The 16,145-nt window shown below is 60.7% G+C and overlaps 1 protein-coding gene across 1 annotated transcript in view; it reads left to right on the top strand.

The window, feature by feature from the left end:
• The first annotated feature begins 6,635 nt into the window (after positions 1 to 6,635).
• Positions 6,636 to 16,145, top strand: part of FAM20C (FAM20C golgi associated secretory pathway kinase) — a 69,210-nt gene continuing 59,700 nt past the window's right edge. Inside the window, exons 1-2 of the mRNA XM_054495054.2 lie at positions 6,636 to 7,870; positions 9,589 to 9,767. Coding sequence (XP_054351029.1) covers positions 7,263 to 7,870; positions 9,589 to 9,767 — 787 coding nt within the window. The 5' untranslated portion in view covers positions 6,636 to 7,262. The remainder of the gene's footprint in view (positions 7,871 to 9,588; positions 9,768 to 16,145) is intronic.

Here is a 16,145-nt window from a genome sequence, read left to right on the forward strand (position 1 = left end):
CTCCTCCCAGCCCCCCAGGCTCCCAGAATAGCCTGCGGCCAGAGCTGGCCTGTGGTAAACAGCTCCGGAGCCTCCGGGTAGGTCTTGGATGAGTAATCCTTAGCAAAACATCGTGGGATCCAGAAAGGTGCAGGTGCCAGGCCTGAGCTGTGTGGGCCCCTCCAGCACCCCCACCTGGACCCTCTGCTGGGCCACTCCAGGCCAAGGCATGGGTGGAGGTGCAGGGAGAACGCCAGCTCTTGGGCTGTGGTGCCCGCCTCTGTTCCACCCCAGGAGGGCATCCAGGAGGCTGGGACATCCCCAATCTGTGTGGGAAAGAAAACCCATCATCCTGTTGTTGATGGGGCCTCAGCGAGTCATGGGGGGCCCCTGGGAGGAGGCAGGAGGCACGTAAAGCTCCATCTGCTCATGGACTGCACACCCCTCTGGCCACAGCTCCCAGGAGGGCCTTCTCCTCCACGCCATCACGCACCCCAAACTTTATGGCCCAGCATCTCTTTCCCACCCTCGTCCATCCATCGTGGTGCCCCCTTCACAGATGAGCGTTGCACGAGTTCCTTCAGTTCTGTCCCAATATCCCCTGCGCGGCCATGCAGTCTTCCTCCTTTCCCCTCCGTACACGAGCGACACGGCTCTGTGCTTCCTCTTACACCTCGCTACTTACGCACGGAGGCCTCTTTCTCCTGGGAAGATCAGTGGAGGCTCCAGCCAGGCCAGCTGGCAGCTCAGGGCTCAGGCGCTGGCTCATCTGAGGAGCCCTGGGCTCCAACCAGCTGCTGGGCAATGCTGGGACGACAACCTCTCCTGTCCTAAAGGGCAGGAGGTACTGCGGCTTCTTCCCCTGCCACAGTCCCAGGGACCTGATGGGGACACTCAGAGACTCTGTCGCTGCCTCCTGTGCGGGGTCATGCTCTGCCTGGAAACCTCCTCCTTCCTCTGGCCGGTCCCAGCACCCCCGGGTGGGACCCCAGCAACCCTGCATCCCCCCACTGTAGCCCTGTCTCCCTCCTCCTGGCAGGGCAGCTGCCAAGCCTTGCCCAGTTCAGGTCTCCCCAGGCAGGATCCCTTGGGGGAAACCTGAGGAGGCAGCTGTTCCCCCCACTCCCAGAGTGTCCTCAGAAAACCCCTTCCAGACCCCAGGGTCCAGAGCTCAGCCTCAGGTTCCCTCGCTCGAGTCTGGGAACTGGAAGTCGGTCCCGCTCCCCTCCCCAGCCTCTGCCCCATTTTTCTGTCCGCTTCCACGTAGAGCAGACCAGAATATGCCACCCCAAAATATGCCTCTTTGGCATAAGCATTATTTTGAGCTGCTTATTTTGAGAAACTGCAACCACAGGAGAAATTCTGAAAACAAGAGTGGAAGCTGCTCTTCTGTAAGAGAAAGTCACATCCGTGCAGGCATCTGCACTCACCAGGGTGCCCCCCTCTCCGGGCCAGAAGGCCGGCTGTAAGTCACCAGAGACGCTCATCCACGGAGAAGGCCTGACCCCAGTTTGGGGTAATTTCTTGGGCCCCTCCCCACACCCTTTCTCTTTGTTTCCGTCGAACGTGGTCTTTAAGGCTGAGCTCCAAGCCACGTCTTTGAGACATAGTCTGTCCCCCGAGTCCGTCCCGTGCTGACCAAGGAATACATGCCATTAAGCTTCTGTTTTTCTCTTGTTATCTGTCTTTCGTTACGGGGTCTGTCTCAACTTTAAGGCCTATGAAGGGTGCAGAGAGAATTACTTTTCCATCTTGCGGCATGAAGCTTCCCCAGGAATCCTCCTCGCCCCCAGCTGCACCAAGACTTTCAATTAAGAGCAGCAGGTGCCCTCCTGGTGTCTGGTGGTGCCGGGGGGCAGGCCTGGTCCTCAGCCCTGGGGTCTTCTGTCCCCCCTCATCCTGGGGAGCCCGTCTGCCCCCCTCATTCCTGGGGAGCCCGTCTGCCCCCCTCATTCCTGGGGAACCCATCTGTCCCCTCATTCCTGGGGGGCCCATCTGTCTCCCTCATTCCTGGGGGGCCCGTCTGCCCCCCTCATTCCTGGGGAACCCATCTGTCCCCTCATTCCTGGGGGGCCCATCTGTCTCCCTCATTCCTGGGGGGCCCGTCTGCCCCCCTCATTCCTGGGGAGCCCGTCTGCCCCCCTCATTCCTGGGGGGCCCGTCTGTCCCCCTCATTCCTGGGGGGCCCGTCTGTCTCCCTCATTCCTGGGGGGCCCATCTGTCTCCCTCATTCTTGGGGGGCCCATCTGTCCCAGGGTTTTGCATACTGAGGCCTCGCAATCCACAAACTTTCCTAATTCCCAGCACATCCACATGACAACAGCCCTTCCCCGAGGGCTCTGGCCGGACCTCCCTTCGTCCTCACCACACAGCTGCTCTCCCTGCCCCGCCCTCAGCCCTCCTTAGACCCATCCACCTGGCCCCTCTCCCGACCCAAGACCCAGGTCGTCCCTCTGTCCCCAGCCCTCCCACGGCCCCCTCACTCAGGACACAGCCCACAGCCTGGCCCCACCTGCAGACCTTACAGAGGCCACTTGGCCCCTCACACAATGCCCACCTCACAGGCCTTCTCTCCCCGCAGAGGGTCAGACGTGCCCCCGCCCCAGCCTTGGCATTTCCACCCCACAGGCCTCCGAGGGGCTGAGCCCTCAGGTACAAGCTTCCGTGCAAAGCCACGTCTGGAGGCCTTCCCGGACCACGCGGTCTAAGACAGCAATCCCCTCACCCCCACCCAGAGCAGGCGGCCCTCCCTGCCCGGCCCCTGTCATCCCTGTCACCACCTGGCGCTCACCTTGGCTAACTGGAGCTCCAGCCCCTTTGGACGAAAAGAGCTCCCAGAGCCACTCCCTGGTCTCTGATGGGGCCGTGTGTCCTCTCCAGGTGCCCTCCCCGACAGCCGGCCCCTCCGCCTCTGCACAAGGGAGGGCCCAGGGAGGCTCAGGACCTGTGTGGCTGTGTGTGTGTCTCTATGTGTCTGTGTTTCTGTGCATCTATGTGTGTATCTGAATGTGTATCTGTCCATGTATCTATGTGTATATCTGTGTCTATGTGTGTGCGTATGTCTGTGTCTCTGTGTATATCTGTGTGTATATATGTGTGTATATGTGTCTGTGTGTATATGTGTCTGTGTGTATATGTGTCTGTGTGTATATGTGTCTGTGTACCTGTGTCTTTGTATGTCTGTGTGTGTATTGGTGTGTGTCTGTGTCTGTCCATGTGTGATGACATGTGTATCTGCGTCTATGTGTGCATCTGTATATATCTGCGTGTATGTCTTTGTGTATCTATAGATCTGTGTCTGTGTATATTATCTGTGTGTCCATCTGAGTATTGTATGTCCATGTGTGTCTACATGTGTCTGTGTCTATGTATGTGTCTGTCCATATGTGTCCATGTGTGTATCTGTGTGTCCGTGTGTGTGTCCATATATCTATGTATGTATCATCTGTGTGTTTGTGTATTGTGTGTCCATGCATATATCTGTATCTATGGGTATGTCTGTGTGTGTCCATGTGTGTTTCTTTGTGTCCACATGTGTATCTGTGTCTATATATCTGTGTCTATGTGTGTATCATCTGTGTCCGCATGTGTGTATCTGTGTGTGTTTCTGTGTGTATCTATGTGTGTATCTGTGTGTGTCTGTTTTCTCTTTGTTTTCACGGTGCCCAAGGATGGGCCGACTGAACCACCAAATTCCTCCTCAGAGCCCAGCAAAGGCACCAGGCAGAAGGGTCCGGCGGAGGGCTGGCCGTTCTCTCCTCACTCCTCAGCGGGGTCCTGTCTTCCGACTTTTGTCTGGCGCCGCCGCAGCCTGTGGACTCCTGGTCCCTCCTCTGACAGCCTGCACTGTGCCTGGCCCCGGGCGGAACTTTGAACGAGGCTCCGCCTTACTCGAGTGCTTGTGCTTCGAGTGCTTGTGCTTCGGGGAGATAAACAATAAACAGGAGCAGAGGTCAGACCATGGCGGGTGCTGTTGGGAAAACAGTGGCGGGGCAGGGAGGGGGGCGCTTCTGAAGGACCTGGCGAGGTGGAGGCCACTGTTCTAAGGGGCAACAGACCCTGTGCGAGGGAGGGAGGCGTCCAGTGGTGCACACGGGTCCAGATGGCAGCCGGGCTCCCAAAGAACCTGCTCTGGGGGTGGGGGTGGGAGGGGAGAGGAGCGGGGCAGGGAGGGGGGCGCTTCTGAAGGACCTGGCGAGGTGGAGGCCACTGTTCTAAGGGGCAACAGACGAGACGAACCAGGGCCCTGTGCGAGGGAGGGAGGCGTCCAGTGGTGCACACGGGTCCAGATGGCTGCCGGGCTCCCAAAAACCACTCTGGGGGTGGGGGTGGGAGGGGACACGAGTGGGAGGCAGGAGGCAAGTCAAAGTAAGTGCCCAGGGAACCTCCATGAGGCCCCCCGCACTGGATAATAGTGTTCCATGGGGTCTGCTCAGCCCCATGTGTGCCCGAGACACAATAGAACTCCAAGTCCAAGGGGACTCTTGCTGGGAGAACACAGGCCAAGACTTCCTTCCCGCCACAGGCTTCTGTCCCTGCTGTCTGCTCCCCCAGGACTCCCCTCACACCCGGGATCTTCCTCCTCACCCCCCTTGGCCTCTCTCGGTGGCCCTGTCTACACACAGATGCGCTGTCCATGTGAGCGAAAGGGAGGAAGGAAGGATGAGGTCCACTCACCGGGCTGAAGCTGTCTGCTGAGGGGGCAGCCCCCCTCCAGGTCGCACCGCCCCACCCAACACAGCCCCGAGTCCAGCTCCAGGTGGGCTGCACCCCGCCCTTCACTCACTTCAGATGGCCCAAGACGCATGGATTCCACGGACCAGCCGGACTGGAACAACTTCTCCCCTTGTAAGTATCCAGTGGGTGCCCACGGAATGCCAGGCAATGGGCCAGGCTCAGAGATGAGTGATTCCTCAGGAACAATGGGCTCAACGCCCTTAATTCACATCAGAGGAAACTGAGGCTCAGAGAGGGCAGGGAGGGCCCTGGTAACACAGCCAGCCTGTGAAAGTAAGAGAGGGGCCCAGGCCCTGCTCCCAGCCCACCCGCCTGGGCTTGCTGGAGAGGCTGCTGGCCCAGGCAGTCTGGGCACTGGGGAAGCAGCCGGCTTGAGGGACAGGGGATGTGTCCTTCTCCCACACACTTACCTCCCTGACTACATCTTAGGCTGACATCCACATTAACTCATATTCCCTACTGGGGGGCTGCACGACCAGAAGCTGCTGGTTGCAGAAGGCACCAGCTGGTTGTACAAGCACGGCTCCCCTGGGTGTGGGTGACCGATGAGACGCACTCATGTGAACACACATGCATGTGCACACACACACGCACACACACATCCACACACACACATCCACACACACGCACACACGTGCACACACATCCACACACATGCACACACACCCATACACACACCCACACATCCACACACATGCACACACGCACACACACATCCACACACACGCACACACACATCCACACACATGCACACACACACATCCATACACACACCCACACACATGCACACACATCCATACACACATCCACACACACATCCACACACACGCACACACATGCACACGCACAAACACACACATGCATACATGCACACACATGCACACGCACGCACACACATGCACACACACATCCACACACATGCACACACACATCCATACACACACCCACACACATCCACACACACGCACACACACATCCACACACACATCCACACACACGCACACACATGCACACGCACAAACACACACATGCATACATACACACACATGCACACGCACGCACACACATGCACACACACATCCACACACATGCACACACACATCCATACACACACCCACACACATCCACACACACGCACACACATACAAACACATGCATACATGCACACACATGCGCACGCACGCACACACATGCACACACACACGCGCACACGCACACGCCTGCACTCACCCCCGTCGGCCCCAAGCAGGAAGGCGCCCCCATCACACCAGCGCCTCTCAGCGCCCACAGCGGGCCCGGCGCCGGGAGGGTTAAGGCGGGCGCCTCCCCCGGTGGGCAGCGCGGGTGGGACCGGTGCCGGGAGCTCTGCTGCCCTGGCGTCCCCTGGGTCCAGGCCCAGTCGCTCCTCGGGCCTCTCTCGCGGGGCCGCCTCCGCCTCCTCCTTGCCGAGACGGGCGTGGGGCACGGGGTCGCCGCCCGGCGGGGAGCTCATCCGGCGGCGCAGACGCCCCGCGGCTCCGGGGAGGGACTTGGCCTGGGCCCCGGCCCCGGGCTCCTCTGGGGAGGAGCCGAGAGGCTGCCGCTGGCGGCCCCGGGCGGGAGAGGGGGTCCCAGGAAGCGGCCAGGCCGGAGCCCCCCACACTCGGCCGCAGCTGCTGGCCCGGCCGGAACCGAGCGCGCCCTCCCGGTCTCCGCCGCTTCCCTCTGCAAACCGCGGGCAGGAGGCGCCCTCTCCTTACGGGCCCGGAGCTGCAGAGGCGTCGCGGGGCGCGGCCGAGGGGAGGAGGAAGGAGAGCGGGAGCGCAGCCGGCCCGGGCCCAGCCGTGACTCGTGGGGCGGCGGCTCCGCCAATCTGTGGGCGCTGACGCGGGGGGCGGCTCCGCGGCGCTCGATATCTGCCCGCCCGGGGCGCGGGGCGCCGAGAGGCCCGGCCAGGCCGGGGGGAGCTGCGCTCGGGGCGGCCGCTGCACCTGCCCGGGACCCCGCCGGCCGCTCCCCGCGCCCACCCTTCCGCCCTTCGCCGCCCGCCTCCCCCCAGCCCCGGTCTCCCGGGCGCGGCGTGAGAGCAGAGCCCGGCCCGGAGGAGCCGCCCCTTCCCCGCCCGCCCGGCGCCTGGAGAGGAGCGCGCGGAGGATCGGGTGGCCTGCGGCCGCCGCCACCGCCCAGGCCCGTCGCGCCCCGGCCGGGATGGACCCACACGCCCGATGAGCCCCGCGCCGGCCGCTGCGCGCGCCGAGCCTCCCCCTGCTGCGGCCCCCGCCGCCCCCCGCGCGCCCGGCTCCGCGGACCAGGACCCCCGGGCTCCCCGGCTGAGGGCGCGGCCGCTCCGGAGAGGCCGAGCGGGGACGGCCCCGAGATGGCGCGGGGACCCAGCGCTTTGGCGGCGGGCGCCCCGCACGCGGTCCGGGCCCGGGGACAGCCCCGGAGCTGGTAGCCGCCCGGCACCGATGGACCTTGACCCGCGAGGCGGCGCCGCGCTCGTGCCCAGCCGCAGCTAGAGGGGCGCGGGCAGAACGCGCTCCAGGCCCGGGCCGGCCCGCGCGGCCATGAAGATGATCCTGGTGCGCCGGTTCCGCGTGCTCATCCTGATGGTGTTCCTGGTGGCCTGCGCGCTGCACATCGCCCTGGACCTGCTGCCCAGGCTGGAGCGACGCGGCGCGCGGCCCTCGGGGGAGCCCGGCTGTTCGTGCGCGCAGCCCGCCGCCGAGGTGGCCGCGCCCGGCTGGGCCCAGGTTCGGGGCCGCTCCGGGGAGCCCCCGGCCGCCTCCTCCGCCGCCGGCGACGCGGGCTGGCCCAACAAGCACACGCTCCGCATCCTGCAGGACTTCAGCTCCGACCCCTCCTCCAATCTCTCGTCCCACTCGCTGGAGAAACTGCCGCCGGCGGCCGAGCCGGCCGAGCGCGCCTTGCGGGGGCGGGATCCCGGCGGCGCCCTAAGACCCCACGACCCCGCGCACCGGCCGCCGCTGCGAGACCCCGGCCCGCGTCGGTCCGAGCCGCCCCCCGGCCCCGGCGGAGACGCCTCCCTCCTGGCCAGGCTGTTCGAGCACCCGCTTTACCGGGTGGCGGTTCCGCCGCTCACGGAGGACGACGTCCTGTTCAATGTGAACGGCGACACCAGGCTCAGCCCCAAAGCGCCGGAGAACCCAGACTGGTGAGTGGGGGCTGGCGGGTGCCCACCCCCAAGGGAGCCGTGAGCCCAAGGCTTGGCGCAGAGAGGTTCGGGGGCCCCAAAGGGCCGCCCCCCATGGAAGAGGCCGGGCAGGGAGTGTGGTGCGGGAGGAGGCGGCCGCCTACCTCAGGGCACTGCCTTTGTCTCCAGAATAACCTCCTCCTCGGGAGGGGCTGCCGGCTGGTCCGGGAGCTGTGCCCTGTGGCTGCTGGTGAGGAAGCCAGAGCCTGCGCCCTTTAGAAGCGAGTCCTGGCCAGCCCTGGACACCAGCTTGGGAAATGGGGTCAGGCAATGAATGAATGGGTTGGTGAGGGAAGGAGCAGGCTGCCGCCGGGCTTTGAAACACTTGGCGAGGGTGCTCTGGGTGGGCACCTTGGAGAAGGTCTGGATGTGCCTATTGAGTCTTTTAAACCCAGTGGCTGGAGCAGAATTATCAGAGGGGCTTGCTGGCAGCCGTGAGGTGCAACAAGGGGGCCCACCCAGCAAGGGCGGTGGGTGTGCTGGCTGCAAAGAGATGATGGCTCCATAAAGGGCGAGAAGCCACGCCAGGAACATGTCTTTAAACTGTCCTGGCTAAGCCCTTTCCCCACCCCCCGGCCCCTCCCTCGGCCGCACAGATCAAAACAAGCAGATGCTACAACCCGAAGCGGTGGAACGTTAACCACGGCAAGGCCAGAATAAGCAACTACCTGCAGAAGATTACCCCAGCAGCAGAGGGGGAGACCAGCCTTCCAAAAGATCTGGTTGAAAGTCCCTTCTTCCCTGAAATGTGGCCAGGCCCAGTGTCTTCTGTCTAAACACACTGGCTGTTTGGAAGCCTCTGGGCCTTGCCTGCTGGTCAGGTTCAAGGAAATGCTTGGAAATTTGAGAACCAGAGCAGCAGCCTGGGCTGTGGCTCTCGGCAGGGAGAGACGGCCGCCCAGAGCAGCGGGTGGCCAGGAAGTGGATCCTAGCCCGCCTCCCCTGTCCACCGCAGGACAGAGCTTGGGCAGAAAGCACCTCAGCTTTAGATGAATTCGAGCTGGGACAAGTTCCGCGTTTCCCTCCAGCCCAGCAGCAGACAGAGGGTCTGTCCTTCCTCCAGAACGGTCCCTTGACCCCAGAGACGTGAGGACAGGCCGCCTGGGCTGGAGAGAGTGCTGCCTCTTTCCTCTCTCCCCACCCAAGGCTGCTCTCATTAAAATCAAATTTAGCCTCTTGCATCATTGTGCCCCTGGTTGTTGGAACAACAGTAGAGAGTCGGGGAAGGTTCCTGACAGACTGGGTGTGTCTGTGGTTTTCATGAAGCCTGGGTGAATGGTAGGTTCTCCCCTCTACTCCAGGGGAGGGCCACAGCCCCTCACACCCTCAGCCGAGGTCATGGTTGGGCCATTTCGGTGACCCCGGGACAGACGTGGCGGGGACGGCAGGGCAGCGCTGACGTCCCGGGATTAGTTTTGCTGTAGTTAGAGCTGTCTGTGGCGTCTCCAGGGGGTGAGTAAGAATTACAGGCCTTTCACCGTGTTATTAGCTGGCAGCAGAGCAGCCACAGAAGAAAGCGCAGACGTTGCAGGGCCCTCTGTAAGCAGAGGCGCCTTCGACACATCTGCACTTGCTTGAACCCAAAGTTAAAAACCTTGGCGTCGGGGGCCTCTCCCCGTCCTGTGGCTCACGGGCCCGTTCTTTCCGTGCTGATGTTCGTCCTCGCTCTCTCCCTGCAGGCCGAACGTGGGTGCTGAAGGTGCAGAATTCCTCTCCACCGGGGAGGCGGCCGTGGACTCCTATCCCAACTGGCTCAAGTTCCACATTGGCATCAACCGGTACGAGCTGTACTCCAGACACAACCCAGCCATCGAGGCCCTGCTGCACGACCTCAGCTCCCAGAGGATCACCAGCGTGGGTAGGTGTCCTCGGGTGCACTCGAGGGCCGTCTATGTGCCGGCTGTGTGGCGTCAGGGCTGCCGGGGCAGGCTATGCGTTAGAGAGGTCTGGGAGGCCGTTGCTCATTACGGCAGCGTTACCTCCTGCAGGGATCTGCACGGGCAGCGAGGAGGGACAGAGGGCTCGTGTCTCGTGTGCTCTCACACTGGATGTGCTCCTGATCTGCCGCACGATGAGCTGGGAGATGCCTGGACAGCCCGTCCACTGTGCTCTGCCTCCTCACCTGGGTGGTCCTGGGGGTGCCAACTGGACGACAGAGTCCTTCCCTCCTGGGGTAGAGGAATAGAGGGGTATCCTTGGTGGCGGTGACCCCTCCACTGGGAGCATGTGCATGGAACACTCTCCTGCTTTTCTGCACACGACCCTGGCTGGGTGGGGAGACAGCCATGAGCCTGCTTCTTGTGGTTTTGAAGCCGTCCTTCGTCAGAGCTCAGCAAGGCGCTGTGCAGTTTCATACTGAGGAGACGTAGGCAGGGCTCGGGACGGAGGCCTGGGCGTCCCAGATGGAGGAGTTTGAAGGCAACATCTCCAGGTACTTTGGGATCTGCCGAATTGGACAAAAAAGGGCATGCAGTTGCTGATTTCAGGAAAATATGCCGCTGCAGCTTCTGAGCGTGGAGGTTTGGTGCCATTGTTCTCAGCTTGTAGGCGATTGTTTGTGAAGGTCCCATTTGTCACCAGTGCTTGGAGAGGCAGTGAGGGTGGAGCTGAGGCCCTTTAGTGGGAGCAGCTGCTCCCCAGGGATTGGGGGGTGTGGGCCTGGGTGCGCACAGCTGCGGGCAGGTGCAGAGGCCATGAGAGCCTGAAGGCAGGGCTTTCTTTGCACTGTGTGATGAGGCCAGCAGTCCCAGGCATTAGCTTCATGTGTGTCTCAGAAGCAACCCTGGTGCTGAAAGGGTCCCAGTGGCCTGGGGTTCTGTCCAGTTGCCCACACAGGACTTAGGTGTCCCCTTTCAGGCCGGCAGGTAGGTTCTCCAGGGCTGTTCGGGGCTGTTTCTGGCTCTGTCCACCCGGTGCTGAGTTGTTTGCTGGGCACTCACCTGGTCATGCGAAGACAGAACTTGCAGCTCTCCCCACCCCGTGATCAGCTCACCTCGTAACAGAGATCAGCTGGACAAGCTGGGGGTCCTCTTCCCTCCATGCTGCCTGGGTGGAACCTGAACATCTGCCCCCCTCCAGGCCCCGCTCCATGAAAGCTCTGCCTTTCTCCTGCCCCTGCAGGGGTCTGAGGGCTTTCAGCTGTGCTGGGGAACAGTCCTGCAGACAGCCACAGCCAGAAGGTCCCTTCTGCCCCTGAGAGTGAGCGTGTCCATTAAGGAAATATCCGACGCCTTGATCAACATGTTTGTCCATTCAGCAGATTTTACTGGCACCTCCTGCATGTCAGACCCCCTTCCTGGGTGGTGGGGAGTTGAGGATGAGTTCAGCCTCCACGAGATCTGCTGCCTCTGTGGACGTGACAGCCCCAGGAAGAGACACACACACACAGTGCCCGATCCTGAGGAGGAACGAGCACTTCAGAGCCGTGCACGCCAGCCAGGGCGTGTGGAGAGGAGGGGGCTCCACTGGCAGGGGCTGAGGACCTTCCACGGGGTCCGTCGGGCAGCTCACCTTCCAGGTGGGGTCCGTCGTGGCAGGGAGAGGAATGAGAGAGCCTTGCACACCAGCCAGGGTGTTGGGGAGGAGCAGCACTTAAGACAGAAAGTCTCCAGTGCCGCTGTCCGTGTCAGCTTCTCTGCAGCTCATTGTCCCCGTCTGTCCGGCGGGGTCTCGCCTCGTGGGATCGATGCAAGGATAGGATGAGATGGTGCACGTGAGCAAGCTTGTAAAATATTAACTAGTACTTTGTGTGTGGCCTTCCACAACAGTCTGCTCGTGTGCACAGGCAGGGTCTGAGCAGAGGGAGGGCTTTGTGGATTCCAAAGGCCACCAGGCCCTTGGCAGGCAACTGCAGCTCACCACCCCCCTCACGGACCCGTCAGCTCTCCAACACCAGCACTGCGGAGGTGTGGGAGTTCTGTGCCAGGAGCTCCCAGAGCAGCTTCAGGGAGAGGGCGGGGCCTCCTGGGACCTGGGGCAGCTTTGCCCACCTTAGGAGTGCTTTGTCCATCTGGACAAGCTAGGCTTGGCTCACTGCCACCCCCCTTTGGTCTGGCTGTCCCAGGGCAGTGGTGCCCAGGCTGCCTGACATTGCAGTGGTGTGGACAGAGCCCTTGCCAGGGAATCCCTCCCCCAGGGTTCCGGTGTGGGCTCCGCCTGGGTGTGCCCTGGTTAAATCCTGTGCCTACCGAAGGCCTGTCCCAGCTGATCTCGCTCGCCTGCCTCCTAGACCGTGCTGGCCACACTGGTTCTCATCCAGTCTTCTGGGGTGGGGGCCCGTCCGAGGACAGGCTGGTCGCTCAGAGTCATTCTGCAGAGCCAAGCAGGGCCTGCAAGGACGATGGGCAGACACAGCCCCATCACCCAGGCAGGACAGCAGGATCTGGCCCAGGAGATCTGGGGGTGAATCCTGGCTCTGCCAGCCACTAGCCAGAGTGCAAGTGGGCAAATGGATTAACCCCTCCAGCACCTGGTTCTCGCCGAGAACACAGAGAAGGTTATAATCTGGACCCGGTATAATCTGGACTCCAGCAAAACCCATTCACTAAAAACTAACTCAGGCTGAACGTATTTAGGGGCAAAACCTAAATTGTCGAGGCTAGTTAAAATTGCTGATTTTTCTCTGTTACAGTGAATATTCACATGTTCCTCTGAGGAACAGGAGTGGGTTTAATTATGGGGTTCTACCCCAGACCCATGTGGCCATGCCATGATCCACAGCACGCACCACGTGTGATCCACAGCACGCACCACGTGTGATCCACAGCACGCACCACGTGTGCCTTTGTCATCGAAATACCTGCAGTCCCCAAATACTTCTGCCCCCAAAGATGTTGAAGAAGAGCACGGACCTGTGGTGCCGGCCTCACAGGGTTATTGGGGCTTAAATGTGCAAACACGAGTAAAGAGGTGAGAGCGGAGCCTGACAGCTCACCTGCTGGGTGGGGTCTCCAACACTGCAGCATTTTGGGGGCAGCTCACCTGCTGGGTGGGGTCTTTGTACAGCAGCAGCATTTCGAGGTGGGCTGATCCTTCTCATCTGGGGAAGCCAGGGCTGGGCAGGTGCCTGAGCCTCATGAGGGTCTCAACCTGGATGTTGGGCCCTATTCTCCCTGCTGCCTTGGGCTTGGAGATGCTCACAGGTGAGTTCTCATTGTGAAGAGGTCTGTCTTCCTGAGGAAGCAGGGAACCTTCACCTGTGAACCAAGTGTGCCATGAGAGTTGCTGCGTGTCCAGGTCCAGGTCTCCTGGTCTGCAGGGAACGGCACAAGGGGGGCTGGCCTAGGCCAGGCCACAGTGTCCTGGAGGATGTGCTCTGTCCTAGAAGGAGGCTGGCCTAGGCCAGGCCACAGTGTCCTGGAGGATGTGCTCTGTCCTAGAAGGGGGCTGGCCTGCTTGCTGACCCCGCTTGCTGCTGCCTGGCTGACCTGACTCAGCCACGGCTGTTCTGAGGACCCTTCCGAGTATGAACTTCCAGTTGGAGGATCTGGGTGAAGACCCAACTGCTTGAGATAGCAGCCTCTGGCTAGGCCCTTGGCGTGACCAAGCCAATCAGGCAGGTTTAGAGCCTGGTGCCCCTAGACAGGTCCTGCAACCAAGAACAGGGGTAGCCTTCAAAGGCCAGCCCTGCCTTCCAACCACCGCTCCACAACAAGGGAAACCAAGGCTCTAAGAGCAGGAGGTTTGTCCGAGATTAGCACCTGCGTGCTCCAGGCTCCGAGTTCTGTCCCCTCAGCTGTCCGGCCCCTGGGTGCTCACTTTAATCTCAAGTCATTCATCTTACTATTAAACGTGAGCCCAGAAATATTGTTGTAATGGAGAACGATGCCTGCAAGTCTCCAAAGCCTTCCCTCAGAATGGTTCTATTAAATCTCCCCTGCTCAGAACCACCCAATCCAATTCATGGAGCTCCACGTGCTCTACAGCACAGCTGGTTAGGGCCAGCGGAGGTTTATTTATAGCTGGGCTCCTGGCTGCCTGGTAACCGGCCATTGCCACCTTTAAAGAATCTTGGGATATTATCTACCTCTATTCAGCTTGAAATCAGGCATGCAGTGCCTTCGGCTGGGGCTGATGATAATTAAATTTCTGTCGTGCACAATTATGGATGCAAAGAATAAATGACATAATTAACTACTCTGTACTTGAAATTACTTTAAAAAATAGTCATCCCACTGGCATGTGAGGATTTGGGCATCTTCTGGACTGAAATGCAGACTTCATAATTGCTCCATCCAGATTGGGACAAAGCCTGTGGTTGGGAGAACATGCCTGAACAAAGAAAAATGACTCTGCGGGACCAAAGTCCTTGACACTAATTGATCTGCCAAAAGGGGAAGAATGAGTCTAGCTAGAATCCAGGACTAACCAGCCGGTGAGCTTCAAGGAACAAAGGGCCTCCACTGGGTCAGCCCACGAGAGGGAGCTGCCTGCAGGTACCCGGGAGGGCACGGCCACCGTGTCTGTTCCTTGGGAGCAGGACTCCTTGGAAAGCAGCGCCAGCTCCAGAAAGGCCACTGTTCCCCCTCTCGCCCACCCCAGGTGGCAACTGCCCCTGCAGGTCACGGTCCCAGGGCCTCGCTCGGCCGACCTAGAGAGAGAAAAGGGAAGATGCCCAATTAGCTGGACGCCCGTGGCACCAGGGCTGGGGGACCTTGGGTCATCCTGAAAGAAGGACAATGACCACCTGCAGGGGACGATTTCAAGTGGAGCCTGGAGAAGGCAGCAAATAGCTCAGTCTGCACTCAACTCCCTTCCCAGCCATCTGGTGGGAGGTGAGGAGCAAAAGCTCATGCTGCTGAGGCCTGGGGTCACCCGAGCTCATGCTGCTGAGGCCTGGGGTCACCCGAGCTCATGCTGCTGAGGCCTGGGGTCACCCGAGCTCATGCTGCTGAGGCCTGGGGACACCCGAGCTCATGCTGCTGAGGCCTGGGGTCACCCAGGCACCAGCCTCCCCATGCTGAGCAGAGACAGCAGCCCCCTAACTGCAGGAGTGTGCCCCGATGCGCGCCTGCCAACTTTCCTTTTAATGCAGACATGGTCCCCACTGGGGCAAGGCTGCCGTTTTCTTTTAAAAAACAGATCTTTCAAAATAAAAGTGGCCTTGAAGAAAATCGCGAAATAAATAACAGTCTGGGGTGGAGGCGGTTCTGGCGAAAGAGTCCCGAGGGTGGTGTGTGATGGACGGGACTCTGGGCAGTGCTGATGTGACCTTGTCTGTCACTTGAGGCCTCCAGGAGAGTCCAGGACTGGCAGACCCAGGTCCGGAGCAGGTGCAGGCTCCCAGCTCTTCCAGCCCCTTACCTCGCAATAGGGTCCCACAGTTCTAGCCTCCTTGATGCCAGCCCCAGGGTGCCCACTGCTGGCCAACTAAGCCCTTTTCCTCAAAACCAGGTCCCTCGGTGCCCAAGGTGAGTGGGTATATGAGCCTGTGTGTGGGCACCCGGGGTCTGGGACACCCAGCGGACCTCTCTGGCTTGGAGATGTGTGGGGTGGGAAGAACAGGGTGACCTGAGCCCTCCTGGTGTCACGTTCTCCACGTCTGAGCCCTCCTTGTGTGAGGCCCTACTTCCAGCACACACAGCTGTCCCCATTCGTCTTCAGGAATAACTGTGCTTCACTCTGACCCTTGAGGCCAGACAGTGGCTGTGAAGAGCAGGGGGACCGCCTGACCGTGACCCCCAAGGACAGACGCTGGCCCTCTTCACAGACGAGACGACCAGGGCCAAAGGCGGCAACATGGGGGCCCACACTGACTGCAGCGTCTCACGCCTGGATGTGTCTGTGTGGTCCACAGGTCTGTAGGAGGTGGAACTGGTTAATTTAAAGTCGGGTTGGGGTTCTTGTTAGAAAGGGTTCCTGTTCCCACCAGAAACAAAGGCTGAGTGGAGGCTGCACCCAGTCTCCATCCCCATGAGCACCCTGCAGGGTGTTGGGACCCCCAGCCCCGGGCCACACACCTCTTTCCTTCAGGGCCGTCTCTCCCTGTCTCTCCAGACCTGCTCGGGGTTCTTCCTTCTAGAACTTCACAGTGGGTTGCTGGAGCTGTCTAGGGTAATCTTGCCCAAGGCCACCCTGATTGGGGCCAGGCACCGAAGTCCATTAGTATTTCTGTGACAGCAGCCGTCTTTCTATATAAGACGCTTGTTTCATAAGAAATGCCAGCATCTCTTGGAGTCCTTCCGAGGAGGTGACTGTGTACGAACACCGCCTCTGTCCTGTGCTGTGGCCTGGGGAG

Source organism: Pongo pygmaeus, chromosome 6 (genome assembly GCF_028885625.2).
Source record: "Pongo pygmaeus isolate AG05252 chromosome 6, NHGRI_mPonPyg2-v2.0_pri, whole genome shotgun sequence".
NCBI lineage: Eukaryota > Metazoa > Chordata > Mammalia > Primates > Hominidae > Pongo > Pongo pygmaeus.